The following is a 15,840-nucleotide window of genomic DNA, read 5'->3' on the forward strand; positions in this document are numbered from 1 at the left end:
GAGGCAATTGGACAGGTGATGATTGATGCTGCGGCATGGGGAAACGCTGACCTAGCTTGCCTAGGAGCAGCTTGATGCTGGATGATATCCGAGCCGCCTCACTCTGCAGAATGGTACGACCAAGGCGACGTGACGGACATGCCAGACGCAAATTTAGAATTCAGTGAATGAGCAAATGACGGGTGCGTCGACTGCGGAGGAAATGATTGCCGCATCGAGCTGCGGGAGCCACGTCGGCCCCTCTTGGATGTACTCCATACTTCGGACCCAATTCTGACCCCAATTTTGAGGTAAAATGGTCAATTGATGGTTCCAGAGACGGCTCAACATGATGAGTTAACTTGCTTGATTTAATCCATTGAATGATACGCGGTCAATGGTTGTCCATCGATGCGACGAAGGCAGTTTTCTCGCTTTCTGGCTCACTCAACTCCATCAAGCCCCAGGCCTGGACAGTTGCCTCCCAGCCCCTTTCAGCCATGCATCCCCTCTTTGCTCACCTTGGCTGAGCGAGGTTGTGATGCCTGGTGTGGCGAGTCAATGTAGACAAAGCTTGTGCAGCAACCTCAAGATCTAAATAACATCGCTGAGAATTGCATTTGGATCCCTTTCATCCCTTCAATGACGTCTATTTCTTGCATCGCTCGGACTGGTGCACTCCACCCCTGTTGACCTCCAAACACGGCCAAGGTGAGATGAGACTGAGACCTCCGGGACAGCGCCTCGTCATCGCGTGAGCCTCAGACACAAAGTACCTTGTACCTTTGACTTTACATCCAGAGTTACACCTTGTCCATCACCATGCCAGACCATACCACCATTCCACCCAGTCCGGCAAGCCCTAAGCCCACACCCAAGTCTCATGAATCGCTTTAGATCTAGCTCATTGGCTCAAGTGTCATCTTTTCCCGTTGCCAGCTGTGAGCTCAAGCTATCCTAGGGCCCCAAGGCTTGGACCCCTCCTTGATCGTCAACTGGTCCGTCTGCTTTGTGTCTCTTCCCCGCGTTTTGTGCTCACATCCCACCTTAGCAACGTCTGGACTGGTCTGGTACCAGACACTACCGTGTGTGAGCATATATACTTCGCGTCTTCCTCACCTCGCCTCTCCTTTCCCCTCCCCTCCTTTTCTTCTCTCTTCTTCCATCTACCACGTATCGTGTCCAATTGCCCATTGTTCCTCACAGGCCTCATAAAGAGACCGTAACTGACCAATTCCGTCGTCTGGTCACTTCCAATACCAACTCCATCGAAACAGCTTGAATACACCACTTCAAGCAAAAACATCACGCAGAGTCACCGCCCATTCCGTGACTCACTGACAACACCAACCCCAACACCCTCCAATTAACTCACATCCCCTCAATACCGGCAAGATGGCTGCACACAAGACGTCCGCGGTGGCGGACGAGCCCATTGATGTCCTCTTTGCCCTGCACCCCAAGTTCGATCTCCTCGACTTTGCCGGGCCAATGGAGGTTTTCACCTCGGCTCAGCACGACCCCAAGGACGAATGTAAGTGGCCTCTACAAAATGCATCTGGATGTATAAATGAACGACCTCGCGGCTAACGCCCGGCAGCCTCCAAAGCTTTCGAAGTGACTCTTGCTGGCGCTGAGCCCAAGGTCCTCTCCTCCCAGGGAGCCATCATTGGCTCTCAAATCTCCTTCAAGGAAGCACACGAACGTCTCGAGGAGTTTGATGTCCTCGTTATTCTCGGCGGCAACTCGGATGAGATTCTCGCCAAGGACGCTGAGCCACTTGGCCTCATCAACAATTTCGCCGAGCTGCAGAAGAAGGATCCTGCTCGTGAGCGCACACTCTTCTCCGTGTGCACGGGATCCCTCTTCCTCGCCCGGGAGAATATCCTTTCTGGCCTCTCTGCCACCACCCACCCCGACTACATGACCAAGTTCGAGATTGTTTGCAGCGAAGCTGCCACCCGCAACATGACTGAGCGTACCGACGTCGTCGAAGACGCCCGATACGTCGTCAATAACCTCCGCTTCGATCTCGGAGATGAGGACGAAAACCCATACATCCGTCGCAAGTCTGACTCTGGGCGACGACCCTCAAATGCTCGGTAAGCTCTACCTCCAGAAAATTTGGAGAAAATCCTATTATTGTTAAGGCACATTGGCTAACAATCACACAGAAAGGGCAGCATGTCCTTCAAGGGCTCCAACTCCCGCCGCGAATCCATTGCCCGCCGCGCAGCCATGCGCCTCGGTGGTCTCAGGGTCATCACGGCTGGGGGAGTCAGCGCTGGCATCGATGCGGCTTTGTATCTTGTCAGCGCTTTGGTCGATGAGGAATGCGCGGTGGAGGTGGCCAGGCTCACTCAGTGGACCTGGAACAAGGGCGTTGTCGTCGACGGTCTCGACGTCTAAACATGCTCATGCCGGCAGGACGTGTCGGCGATTTGAATCGTGGCCGTGTTCGAATGCCATCCCGAAGGGCAGGGATTGGTAGCGGCCACGACGGTGTAGGAAGACCGCAATCAGCCTGTGTGACTTTAGTATACTTGTAACGTACTCCAATCAATTGAATGATATATGACTATGAGCTTTCCTGCTGCAGTCCACTAGATTCAACACTCCCCCCATGCACAATCTCACACCTCAACCATCTCTTCCACTCATCCACTTCTCAATGCTCAAAATGAGCAAGCGTAGCCTCAGCAATACCATCAAACATCTTCTGCCTCGCCCCCACAAACTCAGCATACGACTCAGCCGTCGCACCCAGCGGCTGCCCAACATTAACATGCTCCTCCCCCTTCTCCAGCTGCCCATACGCCAGATCAACAAACTCATCCACCGGCATACCTAACTTCCGTCCCCCCTGTCCCATATAATCATGCAATTCACCTATAAAAGTCAGCAACATCCTCTTTTCTCACGCATAAAACATACTCTGCACAACCGGCGGCGAAATCTCAATAAATTTACAATTCTTCCCCTGGTTCTGTCTCCTAAAGCAGTCGAAGAACGCTCTCAGTGCAGCTTTACTCGCACTATAGGCGGGTAACGTCGCGGCCGGCACAAGACTGAGATGCGTGCCCGTGACAACAAGGGCAGTAGGATACGGTTTGTCCAGCAGCACGGCTGCGAATTTCACGCACAGATTCACGATACATGTGAAGTTGGTGTTGATTTCGGCATGGAAGGCCGCGAGGTCGATTTCAGAAGGGCGGGAGAGCCGTATGGGTGATTGGACGCCTGCGTTGAGGAACACGCAGTCTATGGGGTGTTGAGTTGCCCTGGGACTTGGAGTTAGTTTGATATGATGATGGAGGGATGCAGACGTACGTTTGGATGAAGTTGTCGAGGCCGGCGGTGTCGGTTATGTCGTACTGGATTGCGTTGGCTTTTTCGCCGTGTTTCTTGGTGAATGCGTCGAGGCGGTCTTGACGGCGGCCGACGGCGGTGACTCTGGCGCCGTGGGAGATTAGTTTGTCGGCTAGGGAGGCGCCTATGCCGGATGTTGCGCCTATGAGGAGGATGTTTTTGTAGGGGAAGGACATGATGTTGGTGTTGGTGTAAGTGTGGTATGGAGGTTGGTGTGGGTTGGTGGTAGATGAGTTGGGCTGTTGGGAGGATGGCAAGTGAATGGAAAGCAGTCAATTTATATTCATTTTGGAAGATAAATCACGGACATAAGTAAATATTCTTGCTAAAGCTTATGAAGCCCGTTCCGGACGTGATCGGTGGTTGAGTGAAGGCGGATGTGACGGACTCACGGCTGAGGCCGAATTGTGGACTCCGGAAGGCTAGCCTCTTTGGGTAATTGTTCGTTGTGGCGCCGATATACATCTGCAAAGATTGATGACATGTTGTATGACGGAAGGAGATAAGGAATTATGTTTCGCGAGAAATTAGTACCGTGGTGAGCTTAACTCCGGAGAGTGATTGACGTTGTTATTGGAGTCTATGATTTCTGCCTTTGCCGCATCCTCTTGGGTTCCGTTGATGGACTCACACAGCCCTCATCCCAACTCCCAACAGCTCATTTAGCTACAAGTCCCTGTTGATCTCTCCAAAGGCAACCAAGGTACTAAATAACTTCAAAGCCTCGCTGAAGTAATCTTGTGCTGAGCATGTGCTTGTCAAAACTTGAAGCGGTCCGTCACCACGTTGAACATAATTTACAATACAACTGACCAACTTAGGATATACTGATGTGTTCAATTAAAGAGTAAGCTACTATTAGAGAGAGAATAGAAGTGAAGTGGCACATGCTGACGCCGAAGCCTATTCTGGAGCATGTTCCCAACCAGCACCCTTGCTTCACGGCATGACCCAGGACAGACACCCGTTGGTATCAGCCCCGTGTCCAGAGTCAACAAGGTACTCTGCCTTACTTGCAGAGATAGCTGCCGACCTTTTTGTTCAACGAGCCGAAACTGCAATACAGCTCCCGATTGGCTGCCATGCTCTGAGAACTAGCGCCGCAGTTGGGACCACTATGATATTTGAATAAGTCATCGAGACGTACCTAGTTTGCAGGGGGGAAAACTTACTCGTAGAATGTGCACCGATATCCCCTTGGCTTGTAGACGGAGGAGGCTCGGTTGTTCCAGCCAGCGGGCATACGTCCTTTCGCCATGTTAGCGCCTGGAGTGTGTGGTTTGAGAGGGCGACTTACGGCAACTGTTGAGAATAACGTTGACCTTAACAGAAGCGCCTGTACCCTGTGTCTCAGAGTAAAAGGTCATGGGGGCGGGCGCTCGCTTCTCTTCCTCGGCAAACCCGGTGGCGGCGAGGATGCTCACGATAATGGGGAGACTGAACTTCATTTTGGTATAAGCAAGTTATGTTTGTAGTTGGTTAAATAGGCAAGGTGCGTCTAAGTTTTAATGTCTAAGGAACCTGGATGCAGTTGTGGAAGGGGAGCCGTTTTTATAGCTAGTTTCCTGGAGGGTAGACTCAGGAATCTATTCATTTTAGAGCATCTATGTTTGCTTGACGCTCAGGCAATTATACAGGGGATGCAAGTCCACGTAGTAAGTGGCTGTTTTGCCTGATTTCTATCTCTGGTGGCTATCAAATAGGCATACGTCTTTGCAAGATTATTCAAGCCCGTATTTATGGACTTGATCTCAAAGATAGCTTGAGAAATTAACTTTATTTGCAGCCCGACGAGCCGAAGTTGTCCTCATGATGATGTTCTAGGTCGACACGTGTCGTGTGAGGCACCAATGACAAGTCAAACTTGAGCCTAGAATGCAAAGACGAAGCCGCTCGTATTCACCTTTCAAGTTACTTCTAGAGGCTTCAATGGTGGTTTTCGGTCCACTGGGAGCGGATGACCTTGAGCCTCATTCTGAGACGTGAACGGCACACCGGCACTGCTGCGTTGCTGGCAAGCCACGCATAAATGCACCAACGTGCCCCATTTACGATGCAGTGAGTTTTCTTCGTAGAATACGGATACTAGATACACGACTAGCCCATTCACCATACCATCGTGCTGTTTAAGCGGCAGAAATAACTCGGCGAGTCTAATCCTTAGCTTTGCATGTCGATATCAACCGAGTGGAGGGTCTTGCACTGTATGCTCATTATGCTTTACTCATCAAAATAGATGCGGCCAGGGTATTTCCTATCCAGTAGAAAATGGTCGTGCTGCCGTCGATTCTCCCCCTCTGAGATGTGGCTGCCTTATCTTCAGGATTGCATTGAGGCTTGATGCGCTGTCCTGGCTTGCAAACTCTTCCACATATCTTTCCGGTGCACGTGAGTACTTGCCGTATCTGGTGTATCAAGGGCGATGTACCGAGCAGGGGCGATGAGCCGCTTACCAGAAGTGCATGTTCGGGTTGATGGAGTTTGGCATGGTATATTGCTTAAGTGCAGGAGGCTAAGATGTTCGCCCGTATCGTGCATGCTGCGAAGAGCAAAAACAGACTATCATGAAGACTTTTAGCTTGAGAATTGTCTATATATGTATGAAAGCACCGTTTATTCAATGATCGTTAAATAGTGCTATGTTAATACTCCTATGATGCGGATCCTGCACGGGGCTGTCAGTCCATGCGGAAACCAACCCAGCTCTGCATATCACTCAACATCCTTGCGAATGGTCTGATACAAGAGAGCAGCGTAATCTCCAACTATCCATAGAATGGATGATGGAATGGTCTGTCTGTAATTATGATGAAACTATTCGTTATAAGCTTCGAAGGTGCAGCTGTGTAAACCTTATTTACATGCCTAAAGCGCCTTTGCTGTACATGCAGGCACAAAAGCGGACATCGCGAAAATTCCAGGCGTAACGGACATGATGATGCCGCTCTACAGGTGCAGCTTTGTATACTTGAAAGCTACCGTGTGTGGCACCTACTCAAGGGCGATACAGAAATAAAGGCCATCCGATCGTTTCGCCAGGCGAAGAAATAGTTCGCCGATTCAGAGAGATGGTCTTGCATATATCCGTTGAAAGTGTTTATCGTTATTCTTCTTTCCTTCCGTACCGTGGGACTTGTGGTCTGAAGAGCCGAGACTGGCGTCTGAATGTGTTGGACTATATTTCATGCCTGCGGCTTTTCATATGCACCTTTCTTCAAATTCAATCATGCATAGAGTCCATGCCTACTTGTGTTGATATCCGGAAGTTTTGCTCCTAGCATCGCTACGGTCGTTTAGTCTGCCGCATATAAATGCAGCAGGCAGGCTATCTAGGCCATCGCCGATAACGCCGTGAGCCATTTTGACCAAGGATGAATGCGTGGCACAACGGTAACGAACCTCTATTAATAGTGACAAATTTCAGAGTCAAACTGCTCGTCTGCTTAATCGGATAAGCCGGTTGGTGTCGATTACCCCGAGCACATTGCCTTGGAGGTGTGTAAATACCAGAATATAGTCTGTCTCACCGTGAGATTAACTCTCGCGGTTGCTGTGTGGTGAGTCTCATGTCAAAGACAATGACCACTAAGTCATTTGGCAAGCAAAAGGGATTGTTCCATCGATACAGAGACATAGTTCAAGTTATGCTGTATTGGCACCTTAACCGATGCCTCTCTGTAGGAGGTAGTGTTGATCTCCCTCCTGTTAACCGTTGCTTAAGGTTCGTCCGGGTCGGTATTTGTACAAGACCCTCTTGAATTTCAACATTTGTCACTATTTCAGTTCCGATATGAAAACTAACCACTGACGCTCCGTAATGGACACGAATCTGTGCGCCGTCGAGGTAGCGGATGCGATTTAAGAGACAAGGTCCATTCATAAGAAGGTAGTCTAAGCAAATACAGCTGTGATAGACATATCTTGGTATACTATTCTAATTCAACGATAGGCAAGACGCTTAAAACATAAACCACACCCCCAAGCGCATAAAACCAACATCACCCCAAAGATCTATCACGCCATCAACATATCCTCACCACAAACCATTGCACTTCAAGAACAACATCAATCATAACCATACCTCATAAATATATATCCACTCATATCCCATATCTAACACCCTCCATCTCCTCCTCCTCCCCCTCCTCCACCACCACCATCACCTCCGCCGCAACCACCGCCATCGCCTCCATAACCACCGCCATGCCCACCATGGGAACCACCGCCATCACCACCATGGAAACCACCACCGCCGGCCGCATAAGCAGGCGAATACCCAAACCCGCGTCTCAACTTCTTATATCTAGACTGTTCCATAGGGACAGGACGCGCATTGTAGTACTGCGCGTGGGGATTGAATTGTTGGGGTCGTCGCGAGGGCCAGCACATGTTGTGCAGATGCTTGTGTGTAATTGTATAACTGGTATAAGCAAGTGTATAAATGAAAATGATGCGCTGATGCTAGAATATGATGTAGCGGCCGTGAATAAAGTTTGTTCTTATTTTGTTTTGGTTGTGCAAAAGACATGGGCAATCAACCTTATTTAATACTTTATTCGCATCGTCCTTCTCTTGGCCAAAGAGGCTGTGCAGCCATTCACAGGCAAGACGTAGCGAGGCTCGCTAGAAAACGCTCCATTCAGCTTGGTGCGTTGAGGCTGAAATTGAAATGCCTAAAATAAATTACGTTGTCAGCTGGTCAACCTTGTGCGACATCACTTATATTCCCATGAGGCGGTTTGTCTGGCTGCGCGCTGCGGAGTAGTCCTTTAACTAAATTTGTCCCGCCTCACTTTTTGGTCATATCTATCCATCATATATCCATCATATAAAGTATCATACATTCATCCTGCCGAGTATCTCGCCCGGCTTATATCCCCACTCGGCCTCCAAGTCCCGCAATCGCCATAAGGCTCCCCACCCGGTTGTCCTGTCGATTATCCGAAACAGCCTTGCAACTTGAACCTGCTCGCTTGGGTGCGTCAATAGCCGCCCCGCCAGATACAGCGGCTGGATGGCATTGATGAGGCTCGCTTTGTGGGGATTCGTCCATGATATCCCACAGACCCTTCTTGCATGCCAGATTGGTGAGCTTTGTGGAGACGGCAATTGCACTTCCGGCGGCCGAGTTTCCAGCATCAGAATACACGCCGCATGATACATCTGATTAGATGAGATTGCGGGGTAATTAGAGAACAATATCGTCGGAAAGACTTGCTCTTGGGACGGCTCTGGAGGTGGTGTTGTGGCAGTGGGCAGCATCGACCATGGCCGGGATTCCAACCAGAATTGCAAGTCTTCCCATAGTCTGGTCCACTGGTCGGTAAATGGTCTAGTATCCAGCTCGTCTGGTTCTTGGAGCTCCAAATATCGCGTCCTTCTATACATCAGGTCGCATGCCTTGGCGCACAAGTACACAGACCAATTCGCATGCATGCCCGTGTTGTCTCGTCCACTCTGATAAAATACTCTTCGTGCAAAATCATCTGCTTCATCGTTGGTCGTCAAGCCTGCTGGCAATGGCGGTACCCATTTGTTTAACGGCAGAACTGTGCTCTCCGCGCCGCCAGATATGATTGCTCCGCAAAGCTCCATGCGAGCGTAACACCAGAACACGCCTTGCAGCAGTCCGCCTGAGAACCCGGTAATCTCGAAGAATTCGAACAACGTTGCACATCCCTCAATGTGCCGACGCCAATTGCGAGGACTGCCTGACATGAGTTCCAACACGGCGAGGATACAAGCCGTCACCAACATGTTGGGGTCTTTGGCTTGCAAGCCTGGCGCAAGTAATCTGATGGATTCTTGGTACAGCTCGAGGCTGTCATAACTCTTTTCCAACAGTGCTTTTCGTTCTATCTGGCGTGCTGAAAATGCCAGCACGGCGTAGAACAACGGAGGCGATCGTTCAGCCATGATGGGCACATGGATGCCAAAGTGCCTCTCATCGTCAAACTTGTCAAGATACGGCGCACATTCGATGATCCAGTTCTTGAAATAGTGAATAAGCTTAATTTTGGGTATATCGGGAACTCTGGAAAAGTCAAACTTGGACTGAAAGAGCGGAAGTTCCTCCGCTTGCCGTTGCTCATCAGCAGTAGGTTCGGGGGTAGCAGCCTTGCTTGGATCGTGGGAATTTACACCCGCAAAGAGGACGCAACGAAGCTCTTCTTGGAGCTCAATGAAACGTGGGTTGGCCGAGTACTCATCCGCAGTGGATGATGATCCTGGTGACAGGAACTGTGGCTCGTGGTGGTCGGCCATGGTGTGCGTGGGTGTGTGGCAGCGTTATTCAGCGCTGACCAGCTCACAATTAAACGACTACCATCATCAATTAAACCGAAATGTCATGACCATGCCGGAAGAAGCGTCAGCACTATGGAGCCGGAATCGGAACTGTTGCTGAAGCTGGACCTGGATCTGGTGGTGAAGGCATGTGAGAGAGCATTAAGGTGCTGTTGGTCGCCCGCCCATGGGGAATGAAATGAAATGAAGTGTCATTTGATGTTTGTCTCACTCATTCGACCTGACCATGTCGGCTCCACACCGTCACTCGGATGCAGGCGCTAGTCGGAGGGTCCTGCCCAAGTTGTTTCGTCGCTAGTCTCAATGTTCCAGATTGCCCCACCCGCCTCGTGGAAGTCGAACGGTTGAAGAAGCCACGACCAGGCGTGGTGAGCATTGAATTGCCGCGCAAAGAATTTCAATTGTCGGGTCTGGTCTGGTCTAATTCATCTGGGGCAAGCGCGGTACTGAGGATTTGGGCTGCGGAAAGCGCCGTGTAGAAATATATCTGTGCCGAGTCTGAAGTGCATGTATTCAATCTTCAATATCATTTCGCTAAAATGTCAACTTCATTATTATTAGCCTTTCCTGCGCACTGCTCGACGCCACCTCTCTACGCGACAACAAATCTTCGCTACCGTCACCAAACTCTGGTACGATCACCGTCGTGCATCACCATTGTGCCGACTGCCGCATTATACCACTAATGAGCCAAGACTTGACAGATTTGTGCAGGTCAGCCGTAATATCAAAACCTGCTCGAACCCAGCACAACCTCCCATAATAAAACTTCAGAATCCTGCTTGCCAGACGGCGCCCAAAACGGCAACTTATCCCTCCGGGTTGGTGCAGCCGTGGGCCAATTGCCGCGGCCACCGATGACCCACCTCCCTTGGCATAGCTTCCCTAAATGGGGGTCGTAGCCTACGCACCTCGTCGAACGAGCTTAGCCCGCCTTTGTTTTTCTACCGACAAGACTCGTTGACTCGTCGAAAAGTAAAAAGGTACAGTACCATCACGGACTGATGTGACCCATGGGGTGACTGACTCAAAGATGGGGATACGGGGTCGAGTTTCCGGGGCACAAAGGCAAAATTTCTGTAATATATAAGGTCGGCAAGCTTCCTCAATTGGGGAATGAGAAGAGGTGATCAACCAGTTTTTGCAACTTGAGTTGAATCTGCAAACATGTCCAGTATGCCTTCAGATACAGAAGCTGCATCGGCCAATGTTCCATTGGAACCGGCCCAGAGAGTTCTGGCAGCAAAGAAATCCCTGTGGGAATCGATTCGATCTAATCCCAAGGTCATTTTCATCGCTTTTTTTGCTTCGTAAGTCCGCACCTTCCGTGTCATTTGAAGTCGATTGATCTAACATTGAGCAGCCTGGGTGGTTTCGAATATGGATATCAACAGGGTGTCCTTGGACAATCGCTTGTCATGACGCGCTTCGTCAACAACTTCCCCTCAGTGGTCCAATCGTCCTCTGCGACAGGTTGGCTCACATCCGTCCTGCAGCTTGGCGGTATTGTTGGCTCTCTGTCTGCAGGTGTATTGGGAGAGATCATCTCTCGAAAGTACACCATGTTCATTGCCTGCTGCTGGGTCATCCTGGGTAGCTACCTGTATATTGGCGCCAAGGAGGGGTTGCCAGCCTTGCTCTATGCCGGTCGATTCTTCACAGGTCTCGGTGTAGGACTTTTCAGCGGTGTCGGACCACTGTACAATGCAGAATTATCTGCTCCTGAGATGAGAGGTTTGTTGGTGTCGTTTTACCAGTTCGCCACTATTCTCGGAATCATGCTGTCGTTTTGGGCTGGCTACGGCAGCAACTACATCGGCGGTACAGGCGATTCCCAGTCTGATATGGCATGGAGACTGCCCTCGATTATCCAAGGCATTCCCGCGGTGGCCTTGGCCCTGGGTATCTGGTTTATGCCATTCTCTCCCCGTTGGCTGGTCAAGGTGGGCCGCGATGAGGAGGCCAAGAAAACCCTGGCCTGGATGCGCAAGTTGCCGGTTGACCACGAGCTCATTCAAGTCGAATTTCTCGAAATCAAGGCCGAATCCGTCTTCGAAAAGAAGGCCTTTGCCAGAGATTTCCCCCGTATGGCTGAGGAGGGCAGCAAAAGCGCCTTCCGTGAGCAAATCGCCCAATATATCAACTGCTTCCGAACAAAGGACAACGCCAAGCGAATTATCACGGGTTTTCTCGTGATGTTTTGGCAACAGTGGAGCGGGATCGACGCGAGAATGTAGCCCTATTCTCTTCGTTAATGACATGAAACTAACAATATGTAGTTATCTACTATGCGACAAACGTCTTCCAGAGTCTGGGACTTACCGGTGGAACCATAGCTCTTTTGGCGACGGGAGTGACTGGCGTTGTGTTTTTGATAAGCACAGTTCCGGCAATGGTAAGAGAGGGAAGCGTATAACAAGAAAGAAAGAAGCATGCTTACTTGAATTAGTTAATCATCGACCGTGTTGGACGAAAGCCAATGCTGCTTGTTGGATCCGTGGTGATGGGGGTCAGCATGGTAATAGTCGGCATTATTGTTGCCAAATTCAGACATGATTGGCCTAACCACGTGGCTGCGGGCTGGACAGCGGTCGGTAAGTGCAGTCATAAACTCTTGTTGACATGCATGAGGTGTCTTGAGACTGACGGGTGACAGCGTTGATCTGGGTGTATATCGCCGGCTTCGGAGCCACATGGGGACCTGTCTCGTGGACACTCATTTCGGAGATCTTCCCCTTGTCCATTCGAGCCAAGGGTGCATCGATTGGTGCTATGAGCAACTGGTTAAACAACTTTGCCATTGCGTTCTTCGTGCCGCCGATGCTGGAGGCTTGGGCATGGGGCACTTACATCTTCTTTGCGGTGTTCCTCACAGCAGGCATCTTCTGGGTGTGGTTCTTCTTGCCCGAGACGAAGAATGCGACCCTTGAAGAGATGGATCGGGTGTTTGGCAGTCATACAGGTGAGAGAGATGCAGAGCTGTTGTGTGAAGCACAGAGGGAAGTCGGCCTCACAGCCTTGCTTGAAGGTCGTGTCGAGGCGGACAAAGCTGGTGTTGAGAAGCACATTGAGCAATTGTGATCAAGTGTAGAAGAAGTAAGGGAGAAATATTTTGGAAGAAGAATGTAGGAGAGTGTGAGGGACGAAGGATGGAAGAAGTGAAATAGGACAACAATCCAGGCACCAGACCCCGTGACCTGTCAAAATGGATGACACTAAACAATTTGATGAAAGTTCACAGCTAGGGAAGACTTTGCGGTTCTACAATATTCTACAGATTTTTTTCTACAACATCGGGGATTCACAGCTATATATGTCTGGTATCAATAGTCTGGCACCAACATTGAAGACGATTCCTTGGCAGACCGCGACTGACCGAAGGCGGCGCCACCCGATGGAGTCTCTGGTCTGGTCAAGACTGGTCGCCCATCTTTTCCCCAGCTTTATTGTCCTCAACGTCTCGCCCTGTGATCACTGATCCTTGATAACCATGCCATCGGCTCCAGGTCCAGCCGACCATGCACCCACATTAATCAATCAATCAATTTGCCCACACCTGCCTTGACCCCAGAAAACACTTGACATCAATCACATCGACACACATCAACACCCACAGACCAGCGACATTCTCAACAACATTCAACAACCTTACATCTCCTCCCCGTAAACAAGCATCAAGCACAACTTCTCAACCCGATTATGACCATCGGCACATCAAATGTCCCCATATGCCCGTGATTCGCTCCATCCCCGAGAATAAGCGGCGCGTCCGCACAGGATGCCTCTCATGTCGAAAGCGACGACGGAAATGTAACTATCCCCCTTCCCTCCCCCTTCCCCTTCCCATTCCCACTTTGACCCGGGTGAATCGGGTTTCCTCCATCGTGCATGATGCCTAGCCAGCCCCGCCCGAGAGCCGCATCTGGACATGAAACGAAAAAGCAAAAGTGAGTGACTAACGAGATCAAGGTGATGAGCGCAAACCAAGATGCGCGAGCTGTGAAGCTAGAGGCGTGACTTGCGCGTATCCTGATTTGCAGTTTATTCCCAAGTCGACGGCTGGAGATGTTGCGACTGCGAAGCCGAGGAGTAGTTCCTACACTCGTATCAAGGTAGTTCATCTCACCTCGCATCTTACCGTGCAACTCCACAAGACGCATCAACTAACACACCCAGTTTGTAAATGAACCAATATCGCCCGTCTCAAAATCATCAGACACAAACGGCAACAACCGCAGAGACTCGGACTCCCTCTCGCAGCAGCTGGAACTCCGCAGCTCATCCTACAGCAGCAGCAGCATCACCATCGACTCCCTCCTCACCACCGCGCCCTTAGCTGAGGACCGCAAAAAGGAACGCCCGCTAGTCGACTGGGACGGCTACTTTGACACGCAGAACGTATCTGCGGGCAGGAAACAGGGCGCCCTGCTACGGCACTTTCGGTACATGATGGTTCCGTGGATGGAGGCCGGGGATCCGACGTCGAGGCTTGGCGTGGACATTATGTATCTCGCGCAGGAGCATCCGCCGATTCAGAGCGTCATCGTTGAACTGGCTGGACATCAGATGAATTTGCTGCATGGGCGACGGGATGCTGCGGAGGTGGCAAAGGAGAATAGTAGGGTGCATGCGCTGGATGGGCCGGCGAAGAGGGTGGCGGATTCGTTGGCTGGGGTTGCAGAGTATCTTCGTGCTGGGCCGTTGCAGTGGCGGCATCATGCGTCGTATGAGATGAGTTTGCTGAGTTCAGAGCACACTGCGTTGTCGATAGAAGAGCCGTTGCGGTCGTTGTGCAAGCTTCACTCACGATTTGGTATGTCTCCAGCAACAATCACTCTTAACAAACTAACACTCGTGTCAAAGATTTGGCATCCTCCATAATACTACGACAACCGCCCCTCACACCACTATCATTCTACTCACCACAAGACTTCCCATCATGGGATCCAGATTCCCCCCGAGCAGCATACACCTGGTCCCTCTACCACCTCACCATGGTCCTACACTTCACCCACGACCCAGCCCAGCCCATCACCCACCCGCTCCTCCAAGACGCCGCCCACCAGACCGTCCCCTCCTACTCCTCCTACCCCAGCAGCTCAGCAAAGTGGCTCGCCCTCTGGAAGAGCTGTCAAACCTGGCGAGACCGCCGCCCCGTCCCCATGCGCCCCATCCTCGACATAGGCAACATCGAAGCCGGGCAGATCGACACCCGCGCAGACGCATCCTTCCCCATACAGCTGTACACCAACGCGCTGGGGATGCAGGCCAACGTCGCGTACCACGTGTCCTCGCTGCTGCTGCTGATGCACAAGCCCCGCCTGCTGAAGCTGTCGGGCTACCAGCTGTCGTCGACGTCGCAGAGCTGGCATGTCCAGACGATTGCGGGGATCGCCTGCACCAACGACTTTGCAGAGCAATGGGATCCGGTGGTGGTGGCGGCGCTGCTGTTCATCGCGCGGGATATGACGCACGGGTCGCAGCAGGGGGCACTGATGGGGTGTTTTCGCAAGATTAGGGCTGGGACGGGGATGAGGCTGGATGGGGAACTTGGTGAGTTGCAGGGCCTGTGGAATGTAGGGAGGTTTGTGTAGGTGGTTTTCATGGTATGAATGGCATGGAGTTACTGAATGTGAAGGGACGGGCTTCAAGGGAGTACAAACATATGGAATTTATTGTCTACAGATAGAATCTGCTGCGGAATGAGAGTCTAATATATCCCGATAGTCCTCCCCCGTCCCATCTACACCAGATCGCTCCATTCTATAACCATACCCAAATACAGATGCAAAGAAAAAATCAGCAAGCCAAGATGAATACAAATACAAAGATCAGTCCATCAGCAAGCCCAGAATAATACAAAGACGAAGATCAGTCCAACACTGAAATCAGCAACCTCCCCCGGCAGGCGCATTGGCAGCACCTCCAAAGAACGCCGGGTTCACGTATCCGTACTTCCTGTCCTTGCGCTTCTTGCGCTGGCGCTCATAGTCGGAGTAGTCCATTACGGGACGGGCGTTGTAGTATTGGTCGTGGTGGCGGTGGTCCCGTTCGTAGTGTCTTGAGGGCCAGCACATTGTGATGTAATTTGATGGCTTATGTATGAGGAAGAGTGTAAGGTGCTGAGCAAGAGTGTACAAGATGTAATTGTTTGAGGAAGATGGATTGTACAGATGTGTTGCAGGT

The 15,840-nt window shown here is 50.9% G+C and overlaps 6 protein-coding genes across 6 annotated transcripts; 2 read left to right on the forward strand and 4 right to left on the reverse strand.

Annotated features, from left to right (window-relative positions):
- Positions 1-1,374: 1,374 nt before the first annotated feature.
- Positions 1,375-2,388, forward strand: VFPPC_15678 (ThiJ/PfpI family protein; the record flags this gene model as incomplete). The annotated part of the gene is made up of 3 exons (XM_018293431.1): positions 1,375-1,513; positions 1,580-2,081; positions 2,154-2,388. The coding sequence occupies 3 exons, from the start codon at positions 1,375-1,377 to the stop codon at positions 2,386-2,388; spliced, it is 876 nt and encodes a 291-aa protein (XP_018147828.1).
- A 259-nt stretch (positions 2,389-2,647) lies between these two features.
- VFPPC_03615 (oxidoreductase, short-chain dehydrogenase/reductase family) lies at positions 2,648-3,524 on the reverse strand (the record flags this gene model as incomplete). The annotated part of the gene is made up of 3 exons (XM_018283098.1): positions 2,648-2,868; positions 2,914-3,260; positions 3,310-3,524. 3 exons carry the CDS (start codon positions 3,522-3,524, stop codon positions 2,648-2,650), a joined length of 783 nt encoding a protein of 260 aa, XP_018147829.1.
- Positions 3,525-4,357: 833 nt separating this feature from the next.
- VFPPC_13496 (hypothetical protein) lies at positions 4,358-4,796 on the reverse strand (the record flags this gene model as incomplete). Its single annotated transcript, XM_018291271.1, has 3 exons — positions 4,358-4,463; positions 4,521-4,596; positions 4,646-4,796. 3 exons carry the CDS (start codon positions 4,794-4,796, stop codon positions 4,358-4,360), a joined length of 333 nt encoding a protein of 110 aa, XP_018147830.1.
- A 2,665-nt stretch (positions 4,797-7,461) lies between these two features.
- On the reverse strand, positions 7,462-7,737 carry VFPPC_15679 (hypothetical protein; the record flags this gene model as incomplete). Its single annotated transcript, XM_018293432.1, has 1 exon — positions 7,462-7,737. One exon carries the CDS (start codon positions 7,735-7,737, stop codon positions 7,462-7,464), a length of 276 nt encoding a protein of 91 aa, XP_018147831.1.
- Positions 7,738-8,184: 447 nt separating this feature from the next.
- On the reverse strand, positions 8,185-9,612 carry VFPPC_03616 (C6 transcription factor; the record flags this gene model as incomplete). Its single annotated transcript, XM_018283099.1, has 1 exon — positions 8,185-9,612. The coding sequence occupies one exon, from the start codon at positions 9,610-9,612 to the stop codon at positions 8,185-8,187; it is 1,428 nt and encodes a 475-aa protein (XP_018147832.1).
- A 1,209-nt stretch (positions 9,613-10,821) lies between these two features.
- Positions 10,822-15,248, forward strand: VFPPC_15680 (MFS quinate transporter; the record flags this gene model as incomplete). The annotated part of the gene is made up of 8 exons (XM_018293433.1): positions 10,822-10,964; positions 11,018-11,838; positions 11,934-12,049; positions 12,104-12,248; positions 12,311-12,616; positions 13,624-13,766; positions 13,831-14,467; positions 14,518-15,248. 8 exons carry the CDS (start codon positions 10,822-10,824, stop codon positions 15,246-15,248), a joined length of 3,042 nt encoding a protein of 1,013 aa, XP_018147833.1.
- Positions 15,249-15,840: the final 592 nt, after the last annotated feature.

This window comes from Pochonia chlamydosporia, chromosome 2, assembly GCF_001653235.2.
Source record: "Pochonia chlamydosporia 170 chromosome 2, whole genome shotgun sequence".
In the NCBI taxonomy this organism is placed as follows: Eukaryota; Fungi; Ascomycota; class Sordariomycetes; order Hypocreales; family Clavicipitaceae; genus Pochonia; species Pochonia chlamydosporia.